This window comes from Chlamydotis macqueenii, chromosome 2, assembly GCF_036417535.1.
Source record: "Chlamydotis macqueenii isolate bChlMac1 chromosome 2, bChlMac1.mat, whole genome shotgun sequence".
Classification (NCBI taxonomy): domain Eukaryota; kingdom Metazoa; phylum Chordata; class Aves; order Otidiformes; family Otididae; genus Chlamydotis; species Chlamydotis macqueenii.
The window spans coordinates 4848354-4869220 of NC_141557.1; the positions used below are offsets into that span (position 1 = coordinate 4848354).

General features: G+C 48.8%; 1 protein-coding gene across 1 annotated transcript; it reads left to right on the forward strand.

Moving 5' to 3' along the window:
* The first annotated feature begins 9 nt into the window (after positions 1 to 9).
* On the forward strand, positions 10 to 9839 carry MYD88 (MYD88 innate immune signal transduction adaptor). Its single transcript, XM_086742174.1, has 5 exons — positions 10 to 372; positions 4294 to 4425; positions 6210 to 6390; positions 7529 to 7620; positions 9552 to 9839. Exons 1-5 carry the CDS (start codon positions 36 to 38, stop codon positions 9704 to 9706), a joined length of 897 nt encoding a protein of 298 aa, XP_086598300.1. The 5' UTR covers positions 10 to 35; the 3' UTR covers positions 9707 to 9839.
* The last annotated feature ends 11028 nt before the right edge of the window (positions 9840 to 20867 follow it).

Genomic DNA, 20867 nt, shown 5'->3' on the forward strand with positions numbered 1-20867 from the left:
GGGCGGGGGAGGGCAGTTCCGCGAGCGGCGCGGCCATGGACACGGCGCCGGCGGGCCCCGCTCCCGGCCCCGCTTCCCCTCCCGACCTCCACGCCGTCCCCATGGTGGCTCTGAACTACGGCGTGCGGCGCCGCCTCGGCCTCTACCTCAACCCGCGGGCGGCGGCGGCCGCCGACTGGACGGCGCTGGCGGAGGAGCTGGGCTGCGAGTACCTGGAGATCCGGCGGCTGGAGGGGCGGCCCGACCCCACCGCCGCGCTGCTGGAGGACTGGCAGTGCCGCTGCCCCGGCGGCGCCACCGTCGGCCGCCTCCTCGACCTCCTGCGCCGGCTGGGCCGCCACGACGTCCTCCTCGACCTGGCCGGGAGCGTGGGTGAGGCACCCCCCCCCGCCCCCGCACCCCTTCTCCTTCCCTCAGGGCGCCCGCGGGGGCCCGCCCGACCCGCGGCCTGCGGGTGTCCGACGGGAGCGGGGCCGAGCGGGCCCGGCCGGGCCGGAGGGGCCGTGGTTTTTCCTGCGGGTTTTTAATTTGAGGCTGGGGTTTCTCTTGGGGCGAGTCTTGCCGCCCTCTGCGACAGCAGGGCGGAGCTCGGTGCTTCTTTGGTTCCCGCGATGCTGTTTGTGTCGGTCTTGATTTTTTTTTTTTTAAGAAAAGATCCCGTGCAAGCAGGAAAGCCCTTCCCAGACTGTGGAGTGGCCTACTCGGTGTTTTCATAAGAGCCTCGCGTAGCTTCCGGGCGAGGAGGGAGAAGAACGCTGTGTTTCTGCTAACCTGCTCAGTAATCTGGAGCCTCGTCTTATCCAAAACCTTCAGTGATAAAGTTTCTGCGTGTCGAAGGACGTTTTGGGCCAGGTCAGCCAGGGGCAGTGTGAAAATCATGTGTGGGTTTAGTGTGGTAGGAAAATATTTGCAGGAAGAGGTGAGGGATGTGTGGAGCTGGATAATGGGGGGGGAGAATATTTTCCTCACAAACAGAAAAAAAATTGAGATAGGGTCAACAAGAAGCAGCAAATATGGAAGTCCCAGTGCTGTGTTGATGACTCCTTCTTTATAGACTCCTTGTATTCTTCATGGTCACAGAAATTCAGAGGGAAGCCAGCTGTAAGAACTGTCATCAGAAGGGGAAATTCGTTGTCGAAGGATTTCCAAAGCCAGAGACTCCGCCGAAGTCCCGTGTAGAATAATATCGTTTACTGGGTTAGTGATGAAGAAATAATAAATCTCATTTCCTGTTACTCACGGAGATAAATGAAGATGTAGACATTTATCTATGTAGAGAGCCTGCCCAAGAAGCAATGGAGGATTTTCCCACGCTCCTGCGGTTTTTCCTACTCAAGAACACACTCTGAAGACTCGGTTTTGGGAAAGACAGAAAAATTGGTGTGCTTTGTGATCCGCCGATCTGAGGTTTATAACAAACGGCAGAAGCTTCCAGCCGTGCGAGGGAGCTGGGGCTTCACAAAAACGTTGGGCATCACCTGGGTTTCTTGTGGCCCTGAATGCAGGAGCTGGCCCGCTGGACGGCAGCGTGGCGGACGGTCTTTGTCAGAGCCCAAAAAGATAACAGCCGAGTGAGTGGGAGGAACCGGAGCTTCTGGAAAGTCACAGGTTTGACCCGGTGGCAGGTCATGCTGATAAGAGAAGACGGATCAATTCTTGGAAGAAAAACTCACCGCGGGCTGTTCAACACAAAAATACTGCCTCTGGTTCAGGAAATTCCTTAACGGCAAGTTGTCCAAAAGATAGATTGTAAAAATAGATTGCACCTGAGAGATTATTTTAGGAAAATACCACTGGACGCTTGTTTTATTCTTATGTTCTCCCCTAGGCATCTGGTTTTGACCACTGCTGGAGACGGGATGCTAGGGTAGGTGGACCCTCAGCCTCACCTAGCATGTCTGTTCCTATTTTTTATTATTTTTGGCTGAGGATTGCAGCTAGAGCCTGTGGCCTCTTGCTAGCACTCTGAGCTCTTGCAGAAGTCGGAGATATTTACACTCGTAAGAGGAAAGGAGGTGGACGGTTGAGTGCGCTCTTATGCACGGTGTTTCCCGGTGCGGAGGGCATCTTTGCGTAGGCTGTTAGGATCAGCTCAGGATGAGAAAATGTCAGTACTGAGGTTTCCGCGGTCTGTGCTTTCACTATAGGAGGTGCAGATCTGGAGCACGACTCGGCTGCCCACGCGAAAGCATCTCGAGCTGAGAGGCGTCAGGATATCCCACACAGCCTCCTGATGGACACAGGTCACTCGTGGGTCCGGCGTCATGCCTGCTAGCCCATAGCAGGTGTCTGGGACGCTCTGGGATCTCTCGAGTGACACCTGATGCCTTTGTGTGGGCAAATGAGCCGAGCTCCTCTGGGGACACAGCACCCCCGTTAAACACAGCTCGTTGGTGCCGTGCAGCTCCAGAGGACGTGACCGGTTTGTGGTTTCTACTGCAGAACCAGTTCCCTGTCATCTCACTGCGTGCTCCATTCCTGGCTGTGCTTAGGATGCTGAAGAATGATGTCTGCTGCAGCCTTGAAGAGTTCCACTTTGGGCCGCTCTGTGCGGTGGGGCTGTGTTTCGCAGCTCCTCCGTTACCCTCTCTGGAGCACAGACCCTCTCAGGATGCAGCTTTTCCATCCCAGCAGATCTGCCCTAACTATGATCTTTCTCGGCAGCTTATTTCATTGTTCAATCACCTTTAGGGCTGTGAAGCTCTTGGCTTCGATATGTTTGTGCTACCTTTTTCCTGCTGAAACTCAGTGATTTTTGTTTCTTCCTGCCCTGTTATAGATGTGCTGTTCTCTTGCCTGACAGTTACTGGTCTGTTTTCTCTCTCTTCTCATCACGCTCATCATTTTGCACTTTAGGTTTCATGTTTTTATTCTTTCTTTCCAATACCTCAGGCTTTTGTTTGACTGTTAGAGGAATGTAAAACCTGCACGGTGTTGGTTCGATGCTGGGTAGAGTGGGATGTCGTAACTTGGAGGAGTTTCTTGCTGCTTCTTTGTGTTGGTTTGCGTCTTTTTTCTTCGTGGGCTTTCAAAGTGATCTCTGACCCTCGTTAACTCTACAGCCAGGCACTGTTTCCAGCTGAGGACTAATCTATGCCTGGAAAAACGCAGGTCGGACTGGCATAGATGCCACTTTTGCAGCTGGGAGAAGCAAGGAGAGAAGACACGGAGCAAATACACTTAAACATTTCTGTGTTGAGCACTAGCATGCCTTTAAATAATTGCCTGATCTTGCCTATTCAGCAATATTTTGGATTGTGAACCTGGCTGCCTAGGGGACCACGCTACGTGTGACTTGCTGCCTATGTGCTGGTCCTTCTGGTGGAACTTCTGAACCCGTTGGCCAATTCAAAGCAGTGTTGATCCTGATTTCAAAGACACTGACTTACCTGACACGAAACGTGCACACCTCACAGCAGCAGGCAGAGAGGTGGGACCTGAGCTGGTGCTTTAGTGAGAAAAGACCTGAAATCTGAACCTTCTGGCTGGTAAAGAATGCGGGTGATTTTTCTCTCTGCTGCAGGACTGGGAGGAAGCGGGAGGCAGACTGGGAACGCCTCAGCCTCAGGAAAAGCTTTGATCAGCTCTGACACTTTATTAGATGGGGGATAATTCAGTCACGAGATGCGGAACTGGGAGATAGGAGCAGAGGAGCGTCAGGAGCTGGGCGTCCTGCGGACCCGCTCGTTACCGGTTAGGGCTGGGTTACAGCAGTGCTTACCGGGCTCCCACCCGCATCCGGCACTTCCAGGAGGTCCTGTACTTTGCCACTGCTCTTGTGCCGGGGATCTCTGTAGCCATGCCAGCCTAACTCTCTGAGTGAGCAGTACTCTTCTGATTGTACTTGTCTTTTTGGGTTTTTTTCAAACATCATGTAAAGGAGAAGGCTCTAGGGAGTTTCAGCTTTTTGTTAATTCCTGTTTTCAAATCTCCACTTACTTTCAATTTCTTCTATAATTGCGTATTGCAGAGTGGCGGAGACTGCAGGGTTTCTTGTCACTTCTCCAAAGACTTGGAGAGTCTGGAGAAGTGACAAGATCTGGTTATAGTAAATCAAAATCTGCATCCATCACTGTCCTGTTTGGGAGGTGCACAGCAGCGACCATGACAGGGTTGCTTGCCCTTCAGTTATCCTGGAGGGGACGTACACACCTGCTCTGCCTGAGCTGAGGAGGATCTCCACTAGTTATTGCAGAATGTAAAGCTTCTGAAGCTTCTAAACCCTTCTAAAGAACTCAGCAGCGTAAAACCACCGTCGCAGGAGCCTCTCTCATGGGTTGTGTGTTTCTGCAGAGGAGGACTGTCGGAAGTACTTGCAAAGGAAGCAGGAGCAGGCTGACCAGCCGCTTCAGGTGCCCGCAGTGGACAGCAGCGTGCCGAAGACATCAGAGCTGATGGGCATCACCACCAGGGACGATCCGTACGGTAAGCACCCGCGATCACGTTGCTGCCTGATACTTCATGTTGGAGTTGCCTTCAGTTGTAGCAGATCCCCATGAGAAGTGCAGAAAACCTGTTTGCTTTCGTTACTTCCCGTGACTTTTCATAGCCTAGGCCAGAATGCTGTAGCTGGTAGTTGTCAGGCATTTTCATTTTTCCTGTTCCCTAGGGCAGAGAGGAAAAGCAACCCTGGGGAACGCCGTACCCAGAAACAGGCTGGCACAGAGCCCACGGGATGCAGATGGGAGGAGACTTCCCGGAAATGTCCCTTAGCAGAGCCTGGCACAGAGCGAGAGCTGCTGAAAGCACAGTGGGTTGGAGTAAAAGGGGAAGGATGTCAGAGCTGATTGCTGTGGCTACGCTGCCCTGTCTTCAGCAGATTTAACCACCTTGAATAAAAAGGAAGCAGGGTTTGAAGTACAGCTGGGTGTGAAGTTGGGGGAGAGAGGAAATGGTTCTCTGTGTGTGTGCTCGGTGGCTGCGCGTGCAGCCGTGTGCGCGTCCAGCCGTGTGCTGGGCTGCGTGCACAGTCTTCTGCGTTTCTGACCACGCCGGGCTGCACAGGCAGCCGTATGTGTGGACGCGGGGCTGCGCGTGCAGCTGTGGGCTGGGGAAGCGGACATCTTGTGATGTTCTGTGACATAAGGAGCAGCAGCTGAGGCCGAGTGGAGATGTGTCAGCTCACCTCTTTGGTCTTCCAGTAACTAAAGGAGGCTGATAGGAAAGATGGGGAGAAACTCTTTAGCAAGGCCTGTTGTGATAGTACAAGGGGTAATGGTTTTAAAATAGAGGGAGGTAGATTCAGACTGGACATAAGGAAAAAAATTTTTATGATGAGGGTGGTAGAACACTGTCCCAGGTTGCCCAGAGAGGTGGTGGATGCCCCATCCCTGGAAACATTCAAGGCCAGGTTGGACGGGGCTCTGAGCAACCTGATGTGGTTGGAGATGTCCCTGCTCCTTGCAGGGGGTTGGACTGGATGGCCTTTGAAGGTCCCTTCCAACCCGAACTGTTCTGTGATTCTTTGCTCCTCTGGCTGGTCTGACTTCGGGTGGCCACCTTTGCTGTGTGTGGGGACATCATTAACCCTCCCTAAATGTCCGTAGACCAGACCGATATGCCAGTGTTTGTACATGGCAGCTTTGCCTGATCTGGCCCCCAATTTGGTGCTGTGCCCCAGAGCAGTACCCTCAGTTTGACTGACCTGGCAGCCAGTCACCCTTCTGCTTGACTGGATCCTTCTCGGGTTGGATCCGCCTGCCGGCTTGATCCTTTTCTCAGCTTTGAGAGCCTGACCTATTTTTTCGCTGTGGTAGGCTTTAACTGGCATAAAAACTTGAAAATATATGTAGTGACATAGATAGGAAAAAAAAAATAACATGGTGGGAAGCTATCCAGAAGTATTAAGGCACTTAATTATGAGAAACATTGCCCTTAAAAAGCAGCATTTCAGTGTTTGGATAAGTGCTGAATAAAGCAGAGCTGCCAGCTGTTAACAGCTTTGGAAAACAGAGCCATTTACTTAAGATCTGACTTCAGGTACTCCAGTTTGACAGCTTAGCCATAAAAATTGCACGTTCCAAATTTCAAGGCCTACCTCATAGCTCAGCAGACAGCGGATCTCAGGATATTAGCTTCCTAAGTTTGGCCAGAGCTTGTCTGTCAGAGCTCCTGATTCTGAGTCAGCCTGTGGGAGCTAGTGAGAGTTCACTCCAGGAGTCAATTTCATTGGTAGTAGAAGATGACAGCTAAATTTTTAATGGTTTCAGGGAGCGGAACAGAGATGTTTGATGCCTTCATCTGCTACTGTCAGAAGGACCTTCAGTTTGTCCAGGAGATGATCAGGGAGCTGGAACAGACGGAGTTCAAACTGAAGCTCTGCGTATTTGATCGGGATGTCTTGCCAGGAACGTGTGTGTGGTCCATCAGCGGAGAACTTATAGAAAGGAGGTGAGTGAACCGTGGCTGTGTAGGACAGCTGAGTGTCATGGAACATTACATTCATTTTGCCATGATGTCTGCAGTGTGCTGCTAGTGAAGCAGTAAAAATCCACAAGGATGTCTTTATGGGATTTGTTTTATGCTCTTGGCTCAAGAAGGAAGAGTCGAGCATTCCCAAACATGTCGCTTCATTGTGTTCACAAAGAAGATGCCACTGCAGTGGTGCTGCTTACGTTTGATCCCTTTTCTCTTGGCTGGAGCGTCCTGCAGTCGCGTCTTTGGAGGTGATTTGGAAATGAACGCAGCGGCAGGCTGAGTTAGCTCCACCCCACGGTGTGGAGCTCGAGGGGACAGCGCTGGTATTGGCTCTGGCACTGACTTCAAGGATCCATCAAACCTTTGCGGGGCTTGGGTGTGGTGGGAGCTTGGGACAGAAAAGCGACCGCGCAGATGGAGCCTCACATGAAGAAAGGGCTTTTCAGTGTGAACAGGGGAAGTGCTGGTCCTTGGAGCAATTTGCTTTCACAGTCCTGCCAAATGAGGCTCGGTGAAAGATCGCGGGGCAGGTGTTTAGGTGTTAAACACCAGCCTTTCACAGGGAGGTGGCTTGGCGTTAGCAGAGACCCCGCTAAGGGTCCTGGCTGTTGTACAGCTCCGTAAAGAGCCTGCCGTGCAGTTTACAGGCAGGCATCTCCAGTGAATGAAAGCAGCAAACTGGAGAATAAAGCTCAAATTTATGAAATGAGGTAAAATCACAGTAATACGAGTACAATAAAGCTCTGTCCATTCATTCTGATATTAAAAAGTACCGGTTATGCTCAATTAATAAAGGCAGCGCGTAAGCAGGTAATTAAGGTGGCATTTTTGTAATACATAGGCAGAGGATCAAATAAAGATTGCACAGGCAATCTGAACTTTGCTATTTCTTCATTTTTAGTATAGGAGTGTGTATCTGTAATCAGGCTTTTGTGTGTAACGTAGCTGCCTGTCAGTAGTCCTTGCTCTGCAGCTAATTTCTGCTGGAACGCAGCTGCTGGGTTCATTTCCCCACCAGAGCAATTCAAGGGAATCATGCCTCTGCCAGAGAGAATGAGAAACATCTCTGTTGACATTTCATTTTTTTCTCCCCTGACTGCTTTATCTTCAGGTGTCGGAGGATGGTGGTCGTCATTTCAGATGATTACCTGGAAAGCGATGAATGTGATTTTCAGACCAAATTTGCTCTTAGTCTTTCCCCAGGTAAGATCTCACAAATACCCCATTTAAAATTGCATACCAACACGATAATTTTTTATTACAGTAACATCCCCAGCTGAGATCAGTGCTGTACTATTGAGCACTGCACAAATATAGAATGAGGAGCAGTCTCACATGTGTTTAAACAGATTAGATAAATACTGGTGAGAAAGGAGAAAAGAAATACCTGATATTTACAGAGCCGGTAACTCAGTCTCAGACCTGGGTTCTCACTGCTGACCTACATTTCAGGTGTGTGAAAGTCCACTCAGGCGCAGGGCTTGCCCGGGGCGTAGTGCCCTTCGCTAAGCAAACGGAGATTTATCGCTATGAGAAGCTGCCATTCCAGCTAATGGTGGCGTTGTAATTTTGTTGTGCAGGCAGGGGCCTTTCCTTGCCCTGCCGTTGACCTTCTTCATGACCGCGAGCGACGAGCTTCGCTGTCTGTGCTTCAGCTGTCAAGTGGGCTAACGCCGCCTGCTTGAGACGTAGCTGCGTGTCAGGCTTGTGAAGCGCTTCAAGATCCATACGAGAAATAAATTACTGAAGAGAAAAGTATTAGAATAAATTCAGAGTGTGAGCAAATGCTGGGAATAGGGGAGCAGGTAATGAAGAGGCAGGTTTCTGCACAGATCCTTGAGTATTGTGGATAGGAAAACAAAACATGGAATGAATGTTCAGCTTAGATTGGAAACGTCTGTTACATATTTTGTTCTGAATTGAAAAGGCATCGGTTTACTTTGCTTTTCTCTAGCTACTACTTATTCTACACTTGTGTGTGTTGCTGGGGAGTTAGGGCAGCACAGCTTAATAGTATGGAGGATATGTGATACCAGGAGTGTCTGCACGTGAAGTCTCTTTTCTAGATGGTGTTATAAATGCCATGCCAGAGGTTAAGCTGGAAGCCAGTGCCAGAGCTAGGAAGTAGCTCCATCTTCCTTGATACAGTAATTTCATACCATGGCCGTTAATCCATTTAGCACGATGTATCAGCTCCCAGTCATCAAGATTTGTAGCAAAGTCCTTTCAGTTCTTCACCCTTTTTTTTTTGTCAGCATCATTAGAAAAACAGGCAAAGAAATTCCCGCCTGTATGTAGTGACCTGAGCTCTACCAGTAAAAACACGCGTGTAAGTACAGGCTTCCACAAATCACAGAGTTACGTGTTTGTGTGCGGTAACGATCGCACAGAAGGGTTTGGTGGCAAGTTCTTGGAGCTCCATGGGTTACTTCAGCATCCGCTGCAGTTAGGAAATCCTGGTTTCTTGCCTCATCCAGGTCTCAGCGTCATCACTTGCACTGGGCAGCACAGTTGAGGCGGGAGCAGGTGTCTCTATGGAGAACTCTAAGGGGAGAGGTTCCTCTTTAGAAAAGCTTCTCCTTCAAGCAGCAGCCATCACAGGGAGAGGTGTCTGATAGCGTGCATGCCTCAAAACAAGCAGTTCCTGTTAGCGGAGGGATTCCTCGCGGGCCCTGGTGGGTGCTGTCTGCAGCCTGAGGGAACCAGCTGAAGATAACCCAGCAAAGCTGACCGTCTAGAAGCAGCTTAGTGTCTCAATTTTCTCTTCATACACACCTGGAAGCAGGCAGGGCTGTACACTCCTGTTTGTGTTCCACCGGAAACTGTGCTCTGTTGGTGTATATCTGCAGTTCATCAGGCTTTTATCGCTCCCAGTCAGGACCAGTGCAAACTCCCCTAGGCACGCGGGATGGGACCCTGCTACATATTTGAGTGAAATGTTCTCAGCAGAGGGCTTGGGATTCAGAAACTTGCTCTCCAGAGGGAGAGCTAATTGCATTATACTGAGATGACGCAAAATCAGGACCAAATCTGGATCTGGTGATGTGTGTGCTGCTGTGGGGAGAAAACGGACGCAGGGTCTGGCTGTGGCGCTGTGTAATCCTCTCTCTGTGTGGCCTGTCCCTGTCTTTCAGGTGCTCGTCTCAAACGGCTTATTCCAGTCAAGTGCAAAACCATGAAGAACGAGTTTCCGAGTATCTTACGGTTCATTACAATTTGCGATTACACCAATCCTTGCACCAAAAAATGGTTCTGGATGAGACTGGCAAAATCCCTCATGCTGCCGTGAAGCGAAGTCGTGAGAGCTGGATGCTCTTCTGTAATCTGTCCTGGCCATGTCTTTGGACCGTGGCGTCGTTCACGCAGGGTCTTCTACCACTTCAGAACCTGGATCCTTGCAATCGGTGTTTGGAGCCTGCGACCGGGAGCAAAGAATTTTCTCTAGCACTTTTTTATAACTGGGAAGGGGAAATAAAGCAACTGTGTGAGTGTCACTGTTCCAGTCAGCGAGCAACAGCATCCAGCATTTTGTGTTGTAAGCGCTTTCACTGAAAATACAGAAAATAGATATTTAAGGAGTGAGTGTCTAACACAAGAAGGCTCTGTTGTAAGTGTTTAATAAGACCTCAGACCCTCAGACTGCAGGCTTTCTTAAATATTTCCTATCATTTTAAGAGCTGTTAGTGGCTGTAGTAACGTTGGTGGGCATTTTTAAAATTCCAGTTAAGTCCTGTGGCTGCTTGGTGATCTGAGGTTTCAGACTCCGTTTCCTGCTTCATGAGTGGCCAGTGCCATGAGAAGGTCTGATTTTGGCAGCCTTGTCAGCGGGGTCCAGCCTGCCCTGCCAGGGACGATGGCCCCTGCCCTGCGCTGCAGCCCCACGCGAGGGCTCTCCCCGACCCACGCTTGTTTTGAGGGTAGACAGTCTCCTTCAGTCTCTGTCTTGAGAGAAGCAGAAGTGTATTTTACTTGTTAAAGCCCTGCAAAGAAATGAACGGTTCTCCCATTATTCTTGGCAATATCTGCAAAATCATAGAATCATAGAACAGTTAGGGTTGGAAGGGACCTTCAAAGGTCATCTAGTCCAACCCCCCTGCAAGGAGCAGGAGCAATTATCCCTGTAATTATAACTAATGCAGAATTATTGAGCTTGGTTTATTTTCTGGGGGTGTTTTCCTCCTCAGGTTATATCACAATATTCCTGTCCCGCGTTCATTTACAGGTCAAATCGCTTGTCACAAGCGTTTTGTGAGGCAGTCTCTCAGATTTGCTGTAAGTGATTATCTTTTTGCTCATGGAAAGCAAGAAGAGAAGGACAGACACACTCTTGTACCGTGTTGGTCATGTCTCTCAAACATTTGATTAAGTGACCTTATACCAGCATTTTATATTCCCAAATCTTATTAAATGTTTAAAACAGAGCTTTTCTTTAGTAGAAATTCAGTCTTAAAAGATATATTTTCAGTGGAAGTCTTTACTACACAAAGTGTGGGATGCTGTTGCCCACTGACTTGACCCGGAACAGAGCTGTGCACCAAGGTGGGTCCAGATCTTAAATTTCACCTTCAAGAGCCTTCCAAACCACATCAGCTTTTGAAGTGCCTCAAAGGAACAGGGATAAATATAGAATAAAGAGTATATTAAACTGTCAATTGAGCTGTTTAAAATACAAAGCTAATGTTACATTAATGGGAAAGAGCATATTTTAATTAACCACCACAATTATTAGTGTATTTCTGTGACCAAAGCTTGGAGCGACATTGATATCGCTGTGCTTGTTAGACTTCGCTTGAATTGTGCAGTGACTGGATGTCATCAGTGCTCAGGGCTGAGGGGCAAGAGTTCTGCCCAAAGTAGCGTTTTAAAGTGACCCGTTGGCGTATTAAAGAGATTTTTAGTAAATATTTACTTTCTGAATTGCGGAGAGAAGAATCTTGCTTATGTATCTGCAGTTGCTTGAACTCTGCCGCTTGGTAATGACTTCAGCTGCTGACTCATGTTGATTTTATGGCTTAATGTTTTACTAGTTTACATTTTTAAGGTTGCACGGTTGCCTCTGGATGTGGTTTTTTGTTTTTAAGGATGCAGACGGAAATGTGTGCTCCTTGTTTTTCCCTCACTCACCCTGTCAGTGAGTTGTCCCTCACCGGGGGTGCTGCAAAGTCCCGTCCACGCACCGCTGCTGGTTCCTCCCGGCTGAGAGCGGCCAGCCCTTGCCCTGAACGCCGTGAAGCTTGTTCACGCACCTCACCTTAGCACCAGGGGCCGTTTTTGGCCAGGCCCACGAGCTGGGTGTTTTTCAGTCCCTCCTACAAATCTAACGGTTGCCGTCGGGCCAAGGTGACGTTTGCACCTCTCTCTCTCGCTAGAACAAGTGCGAAGTCCGTGGGCACGGGAGGAGAAAAGTTAAGGTGATGATGGGTTTCTGATTAGTTTGTCTTCATGTCCTGTTGCCCTCAGGCCTCGCCTGCAGAAGTGGAGACAGCTGCTTGCCTCGGGGTTTCTGCATAATCGTTAAATGTTAATTATGGAAGAGCTTCTGTAGGCTGCTTCATCCCCAGGCGCTCCTAGGGCTCGGTGAATTCTCATCCTCTGGAGTGTCTATAAACATTAATGATGGGTCGTTACTCGCAGGACCAAACCGGATTCTTCTTGTTGGGAGAGCTGGAAGGACTCTGGTAACCGATTGTGGGGGAGCACAGGCAGAGGAGGCTGCAGTCTCTAGAGGGAGGCAGCGGCCGTGCTGGCACCCTGCGAGGGATCCGGCTGCTGCCTGGGATGGAGGAGAGGTGGCAGGGATGGGCCAGCTGCAGGGATGGGCCAGCTGTGCACTGGCTGCTGCCATGGGGTCCAAGATGGAGCAAAGAGGAGGGGGTTTTCTTCCTCTGCCCCTTGCACCCTTCTTCTAAGGAGGCTATACCAAAAATAGCGAGAGTTTTGGCAGATTGAACCCGGTGCGGTGTCTTCTGCGTGAGTCCTGACGGGTGGTTTGAGGCTTGGGATGTCCTAAATGAGGAAAATGAGGAAAAAAAGAATAGCAGCAAAAATAATAATGTTTGGAATAGGTGATGTGGTGGTCGCTGACAAGGAAAGGGAAAGCAAAAACCAGAGCTGAATTTCTAAATCTGACTTCCAGGACATAAACGCAATATTCCAATTAACTGTGAAAATGCCAGTGCTTCGGCGGGATCCCGTTACCACCCCGCTCGCTGTGCCCTGGCTTGGATGCTGTGCAGGTGTCACTGTGGTGGGACTGTTGCTTTGTTGCAGACAGTTACGATTTCTCTCGTAGGCTAAAATAATTATTTTGGGGTAAAGTGAGGTAACAGCCCTAAATGTAAAATATGTGGTTTAAATATCTGTCCTTTTCTACGTAAAAAACAGAGTTGATGCACTTCGGACATTTTCCTGTCCGTCTTGTCACGGTGACTTTATGAAGCGTGCACGGTCCGTGACTGGTATAAAATCTAGTTACTATGAAGATGTTTCAGTGGCAGCTGTGGTTCTGCTCCCCTCTTTCACGCTCAGTGGAAGGTCGAAATTGTGAACACCTTTAAAAAAGGGATTTACAAAATTGTGATGTTACGTCGTTTCTTTCCCTCTCTGAAATTGCTCTAGTTGGATCTGTTAATACCAAATCATTTATTTTTTTATATATACATATATATATTTATATTACTTTCTCTGCTGGTACAAATCTTTGGAAGAGCATATGTGTTTTCTAGCCTTTCTGAAAACAGTCAATGATTCTGTGGGGTTTTTTCCTGCTCAAAAACCCAAACTTTTGCTACTTGTGAAAACATTTTAAAATAAAGAATTGAAAAGCAGCAGGCGGAATCTCCTTCTTGGGCGCCGGAGAATAAATGCTAGGTCTCACAGTGGACTGTCTGTGAGAAATGGTATGGGTTTAGTTCTTTTTTTGTTCTCTTGTTTTGCCTAAACAGGTTTTTGGCCATGCCTGGAAAAGGGAGAGGTAGAGTTGTGTCACACCAGAAGGAATATTATCAAGGGCTCGTCCTTCAGACACGAGTTGTTCCTCTGCATGTCTCATTTTTGGCTTTGCTGTCTCTGTCGCCATGCGTCAGCCCTGGTACCCACTGGGCTGGAGGGGAGGGAGCCAGGGCTTCTGCTGCCCAGCCCAGCAAACTGGGACGCTGGGCAGTCAGCTCCTGCTCCACACCCTTTCTGGAGGCCTCGGCAGGGGATGGATTGCAGCGCAGCGATCCGGAGGATTTTGCCAGCTTTATTTCCTGTGGCTCGGAGCGAGTCCAAGCCAGGGAAATAACTTACAAACCCCGCAGCTGTCGGGGCCAAGGCCCTGCCACAGGAAAAGACGAAGGATCACTGAATCACGGAAGCGTTGGTTGGAAGGAATTTCTGGAGGTCAAGGACAAGCTGCGCTTCGCAACAGGAGGGGCGATATGCTGAGTGGCGTATGCGACCAACGCTCCCTAGAGAGCATAAGAAGCAATGTCTTTGCTATGGCTACTACGAGTGAACATATGGACAGCAATACGGAAACCAGCCCGGAATATATTATTCCAGATAGAAATCGTGGGGAAGAGCAGCCTGCCAGGAGAGCCCCGCTCCCAGAAGTGCTGGCATCCCATCACTTCCAGCGTGGCTTTCCACCGCTCGCCTGTCTGCATGTTTTCGAGCAGCTGGTGACTTTTTGCCTGTATTTGGCAGTAGCTCAGGCTCAGGTAGGGTCAGGGGGTCCGGCTGCGGTAGCTCTTTTTTATCCATCGTTCCTCTTGCGCCAGGAGAAATATTCCGAGTCCTCTATTTCACTTCGACGCAAGAACGTCAGCGCCATCTCCTCGACAGCGTTTACCTGGTGAGATTGTCAGGAACCGCTGCAAAACGTTCTCGGCTTCAGAGATGGAGGGCGAGAGATGAAGTGTTGCCCCTTGACGGATCAAATTCTGCTCTTCGTTACGCTGACGTGAAAAGAGCTGCTTCATCATGGTCGAGGCACTGCTTGGTGCAGAGGGCACATTTCCAGGAAGAAAATTAGCATAGGGAAGAAAATGTAATCAGGCATTAAAAATGGCTGGGAAAAATGTTGTTTGAGCGCCCTGGAAACATATTTTAATAAGGGGATAAAAAGAAACAAACTACAAGGTTGACATTACTGGGAAGCAGGCTAACAGAGCTTTGTAAACAGCCCCTCTGTCAGACCTGCTGGGGTTTTACAGACAACCAGCCACGTGCTGCGTACAAATACTTCTCTAAAGGTAATTTTCTGTAGGTGCTGTGCTAGATCCATTTTCGGTTCAGCTGATCCCCACTAGGACTTTGAGCTGACTTTGAACCCAACCCAACTTCTTGATAAGCACTAGCAAGCCCTGCCTGGGAAACTTGTTTCCTTCGTAGCAAAATCTGCAGTCAGGAGCACGGATATTGTTGTATCCGCTCTGGAGCTGTGCTGTTCTGCAAACCTTTAATTAATCAAACGGGTATTTAAGTGTTAAGCTGTTCCAAAGTCTGATTTACAAACAATGCATCTTCTGTTCCTGTAGCAGAGCCTGGCTTAGCAACGTGCCTTTCCCTCCTCCCATTTCGCTGACAAAGCTGCTCGGGCCGGCGCTGGCCGTGCCCACCAGTTCACTCCATCCTGGCTGGATAAGTTGCTTTCCACAAAGGCACCTCATGGCGCACCAGCAGCTGGGAGCTGCTCTCCCGTGCTGCCTGCGATGCATCCCTTCAGTTCAGAGCTTCAACGTTTCATCGGCTGCACCCGGAGTTTCTCCTGGCTGGCAGCCATCGGAAGGGCTTCAACTCCAATTTTCCCAATTTCTAGGCTTGCTTAGGTTGAATTTTGGTGGGGCTGGACTGGAAGGAGGGAAAAAACGCGGTCTGCGTTGGCCATGAAACACTTAACTATGTCTCTTTCCAAAAGGTGTCTTGGAACTTTTTTTCTTCGCCCCCATTTCACACCCGCCTTCTCGCTGCCCTGTGGAGCGGGGACAGCCGAGCGCGGTGTCTGGGGCTGAGCCTGAGGCCAGCACAGTTGCTCCGTGCTGCTTTCCAGCTTCTGCTTCTCACCAAACGCGGAGCCCCCCTGGGTGAGGAGGCAGGTGGCAGACGGCTGGAAGCACTGGAAGGAACGTGCCAGGGTTTCCTCAACAGCCAAGCATCCAGAATCTCCCCAGACCAGAGAGATTTTTGTACAGCTCTCAGCCTTGCCGTGCGTTCAGGTGGGGAAAGAGCAAAGCGGCGTGCCAGGCCGGCTGCCAGCCCGCAGGGAAAAGGATCAGCGGGTTCTGCTGGCTCGTGAGGCGGACGGCTGCTCCTTCCACCTGCGCCGAGGGAGCAGGAGGGCTCTGCGGAGAAGGCGGCGGGCGAGACGGTGGGAGGAGAACCCTTGCTCCAAGCCCAGTGAGAACGCGCGGGCTCAACGCTATGAATTTTGTCTGGTTTGTTAATGAAATAAAACTCACAAGGCAATGAAACGGGTCTTTATCCACCGTTTAGGATGCTAAAGTTAGGAAAAGGATGGAAAATATGTTCAGGCAAATGTAGGGATTACGATGAAGTGAACTTTCACAAAGTTTTTCCAGCATTTTCCTGGCTCTAATCTTCAGCTACGTTCACCTTCTGTTTGTGTAAGCAGAACCAAACGTAAGAGCCGCCAGTGCTAAGGTGCTTAACTGCTGGTGTGCCAGTTTACGAGCTGTTGCTTCAGAAACAAATAATCCCGTTCATAGAATCACAGAATGGTTTGAGTTGGAAGGGACCTTCAAAGGCCGTCCAGTCCAACCCCCCTGCAAGGAGCACGGACATCTCCAACCAGATCAGGTTGCTCAGAGCCCCGTCCAACCTGGCCTTGAGTGTTTCCAGGGATGGGGAATCCACCGCCTCTCTGGGCAACCTGTGCCAGTGTTCCACCACCCTCAGTGTAAAAAATTTTTCCCTAACATCTAATCTGAATCTACCTCCCTCTGTCTTAAAACCGTTACCCCTCGTCCTGTCACAACAGGCCCTGCTGAAGAGTTTCTCCCCATCTTTCCTGTAGGCCCCTTGAGGTACTGGGAGACCGCTATTACGTCTCCCCGGAGCCTCCTCTTCTCCAGGCTGAACAGCCCCAGCTCTCTCAGCCTGGCCCTTTCCAGAAGGGAAAACTGGGTAAGCGAACCCGAAGGTCCACGTGCCGCTTCCTGTCCTGCCGGAGCCACGGTGGACCCTGCGGACCGCTTTACAGCAATGTTTTTGGAAATATTCAGAAATCTGGGTGACTGATCCGAAACTACTGAATCGTGGAAGATTTAGTGTTCGATTTTTGGCAGCATTTGGCAGACACCTCCAACTGAAATATATATGGAAATGACATTTAAGTGCTTTGAGCTGGCGGCTAAAATGGACATTGACCTTAAAATGTCAGTGTCTCAGCATCTCTAAAACCTCACCTGAGTATGCAAAGAACATCATTTTTCAGTATCAGTAAAGGGCTTTTGAGATGTATAGAAAAAAAAAAAGGCAAAGAGCAGCATCGCATTTTTTACTCTAAAGCTATTTAGTCTAAAAATGAATAGTCCTTGTTTTTCCTAACAGTTATTCTTTAGCCTCCTTGGTGACTTAACCTCTCCTAGCGCTGCATCTGGCATCTGCCTGGCCGCTTTGTTTTATCGAGCATCGAGAGTGGAAGCTTTTAAGATTTTCTCTCTGAGCTCTCAGAAATCTCGCCTCATCAGCATGCTGCTCTCGGCAGGCGGGTTTTTCTTCGGCTCCAAGACATGCATATTGATCAGTCATTTTCTTTTGTTACCTAGCATCCTCTCATCGATTTTAATTGTTCTGTATTGAAGAGGAAACATTCAGTTCACGTAGAATCACCAGCTATGAAATCTGCCTTTCCGCACCTTTCACCAGACACTGCCCACAGCGAAGCCCTTAGGAGCTGTGGATGTTTCTCTCTCAGCTAAGCAATCTGCACAAATTATGCAGCAGTCCATTTTTCTCTATTAAATCAATTTCTGATTCTCTGCGACAGCTTTCCCTGCTGCACGATTTCACACTTCAATGGTTTGTTTCTGAGGTGCCACGCGGGTTGGTTTTTTTTTTCTTTTTCCAAGGCGGGGGGTGGTGGTAATGCATTTAACGCACAGATCCTTTGCTCCTGTCTTCCCAGTTCCCCTTTTCTACTGCTGTCCTTAAGGGATCTGTACGACTGCAAGTGACTCCTGGTGGGTCTCCTCCTCTTGCGGCTCCTCATCAGCCCACGGGGCTGCTCCTGGGCTGTTCCCTGAAGCTTCCTGTCCTGCTGCTGAAGTGGGACAGCTTCTCCAAGACGAAACTGTAGCTTGATCTTCTATCTAATAGAGAGATGAATCTTCTCATTCCCATGGTGCAAAATATCAAAGCTGGGAGCTGCTGTGATTCATTAATTCTTCTCCTTCTTCTTCGCAAAATCTCTTCTCAGACTTAGGTTGTTCCCAGCTTTTTGAAACATTCCTGCTCTCTCAGAGGGCTTTCATTACAAATATTTCCTGAAGGCTCTGTATGTCGGGACCTCGGTCCTCTCCTACTGTCTCCCTGATTCTAGGTTTTCCTTTACTTAAGATACACAAAAGGATGCTATTTTTAGCAGCCAGCAGTCAATGACAGAGGAATTCATGAGTAAGGAGGAAAGGATGTGAACTATCCCAAAAGATTTTTTTCAAATAAGATCTCTTTACATTCCTATCGCTACAGTAACAAGCTCTGAGTCACTGTTACACTGAACTATTAGACTGTTATCGTAAACTCGTGTCATTAGAATCTGCTAATGAGAACCACAAACCTTGCCTGGCCTCAGCTTAGCTGGATTCAAGAAGATACCGGTCGTTTAGAAGGATGAGAACAATATTTCCTCACAAATCTTATTCCCATAAGGCAAGAAGTGAATGAAATCTTATTCCACCCCACCTTTCTATTCACAGGGTTTCTCTTCTCACTGCCTTTTGAGAGAATTCACCTCGCTTCGTTGTAATGTCACAAAAGATATTTTATTTTATTTCTCCGAAGTTTGTCAGCTGTAAATTGGGTTCAAGCACTCCCAGCTGACAGGGTATCCATGCTGCATCACCTGAGAGCAGCAGTGTCTCCTCCAAAAGTTGCTTTCTGTGTTCAGTCCTGCCATGGCCAGCCCTCAGAAGGGGAGTTGAGTACCCAGGGACACTCGGGACTTCTCTGCTGCAACAGCAAGTGGCAAGGAGCGCATCTTCTCCGGCATTGCTAAGCTGATTTCTGTCAGGAGTTATGCCTGGACTGAGTATTTTTTAAAAAAGAGTGCTGTTGAATAATAAAATGTCTGAAATGGCCTTAAACACACACACACAAAGCTTCGCACGATAGAACTAACAGTCCTTGACCACCCTTCATCAACCGCAAAAGAGGAGTCAGGCCAGGTGTAGCCGCCCATCCATCAGGGTCTGGATGCTTGCATCAGGCTGTTTTGCACTTCCAAATGAGGGGAAAAGCTCTGAAACACATTTTTGACCCCCTTTCATCCTGCTCAGCTGCTTAGAAAATGTTTTGGGTTTTTTTTGATGGAGATAAACCCTCCACAGAAAAGGCCAGTGGGAAAACCTTTCTGTCCTTAGGAGCTGTGACATTCCCAGGGCGAAAAGAGGTACGGGGATGTGAAATGTCCTTCATGAGCTTCTGGAAAGACAGAGCAGCATGAAGAAAGCGTTACTGTAAACCAGAGCAGAGCAAGAGCTCATCATTAAGCTGTGGTTCAGGTATGTGGTAATCAAGATCTTGTTATAATTCCTTCTTAAACCTCGCGTTGATTTTAGATTTGAAAGAGGCAGCAAAGCTATAATTTTGTACAGAGAGGGTTAACTGGCTTTCAATTTGTATACTAAAAAATCACAAACTTCAAAGAGAGGAGTAAGAAGAAAAAACTTGTCTTGGTCATAAGCTCTTCACTTGTTTCCAGGAGCTTAAAATCTGGAGGATATTTTCAGTGGAGGAAGTAAGAGAACAGCACGGCGTTTCTGTTGAGAGGCAGCGGGGATGGGATAAGTGTGTTTGCAGAGTGAAAGCTGTTTCCAGTAAACACACTGTGAGAACCAGCATTCACCTGTTAAAACCAGGCCTTCAGCTACTTGACTTCAAAGTGACCTCAAAGGTGAATTTAAAATGACTTCGTACGCCGGCACGCAATGATGGGGCGGAGATACACGGTACTACACAGGATCACTTAGGAAAACCTGCCGGTGTGGTTTAGACTGGCATTTGGCTTGTGTTTTGAAAACAACTATTATTAAAAAACTTGCTCCAGCTGGAGAGTTTTAAATCACTGCTCCTTCCTCCACTGCATGGTCCTGGCCTTATTTCTTGAAACCCAAAGCAAAGCTGCCGGGAGAAAACCCTGGAGATAAAAAGTGCAGCGCCTGCCTTTGTTGGCTGCAGAGGAAACTGCCTTGTGCTTTGTTAAATAATCAGCTGTTGTTTGATAGAGTGAGGTCCCTTCAATAAACCTGGAAGCGTTTCCATGAAGCAAGAACAGCGGGCAAATTCTGCAGTGAAACAAGGTCAGGCGTTCCGCTTGCCGCCGCGCGCTTGCCCCGCACTGAATGCAATAAGAGAGGCATTGTTGGGCTCCCCCTCGCTTTAGCAAACCGTGCCCGTACCAAGCAGTTCAATAAGCACATTAACTGCTGCTGTTCGCAAGGATCGCGGTAGCTAACGCACCATCGCTGGCAAACAGCGGTTTATGATGCCTGAAAAAGCCTTTAACTGGAAATGCTGTGGCCCCAAACACTACTGAACTGTGACGGCAAGTGCCTGTGCGTGGCTGTTCTGAAGAAGCAATTTTGACTTTAACAATAAGAAGAATAAAATCATGCATCCGAGAGTCTATGTGAATAGAAAGATGAAATCTGCGGTGCCTTGATAGGCAAACTGGAGTTTAGAGTAGTTTTCCACAACCCAAGTGTAAATGAAGTCGCTTTATGTTCACATCTGCGATGATGACAAAATATATGAAACATCAAGGATCCTTTACGGGTACTAGAGCTAGTAACATCCGAGTATTAGATCACCAATCTATGCATTAAACATCACTTTTACGACAGCCAATATTGCATGAATGGGAAAAAAAAAAAGGCAAAGAGCTGGATAGTGCCAGTAAATCTCATTGAAACAATACTTGGCCCACAAAGGCAGGAAACGGCGTGGCTTACGAGAACGAGAGCGTTGTGCGCGACCGCACGCGTTGTGTGCCTGTTGTGCGAAGGTGGGACGTGAGCCTCAAGGACATCAGTGAAATGGAAGTGGCAGAAGAAAGCCCTTTGCTCTGCAGCAGAATCAGCGCGAGGAGGGCACTGCCTGCTCTAATCACCGTGTGTTTTACTGGAAGTCAAAAAATATGGGAAACCCAGCTCCGAGACTTTTTTCCCCGGACTGCAGCCTTCCTACCTGAAAGACGTCTGGAGATTTTCCATTTCTCAGTCTCCTCT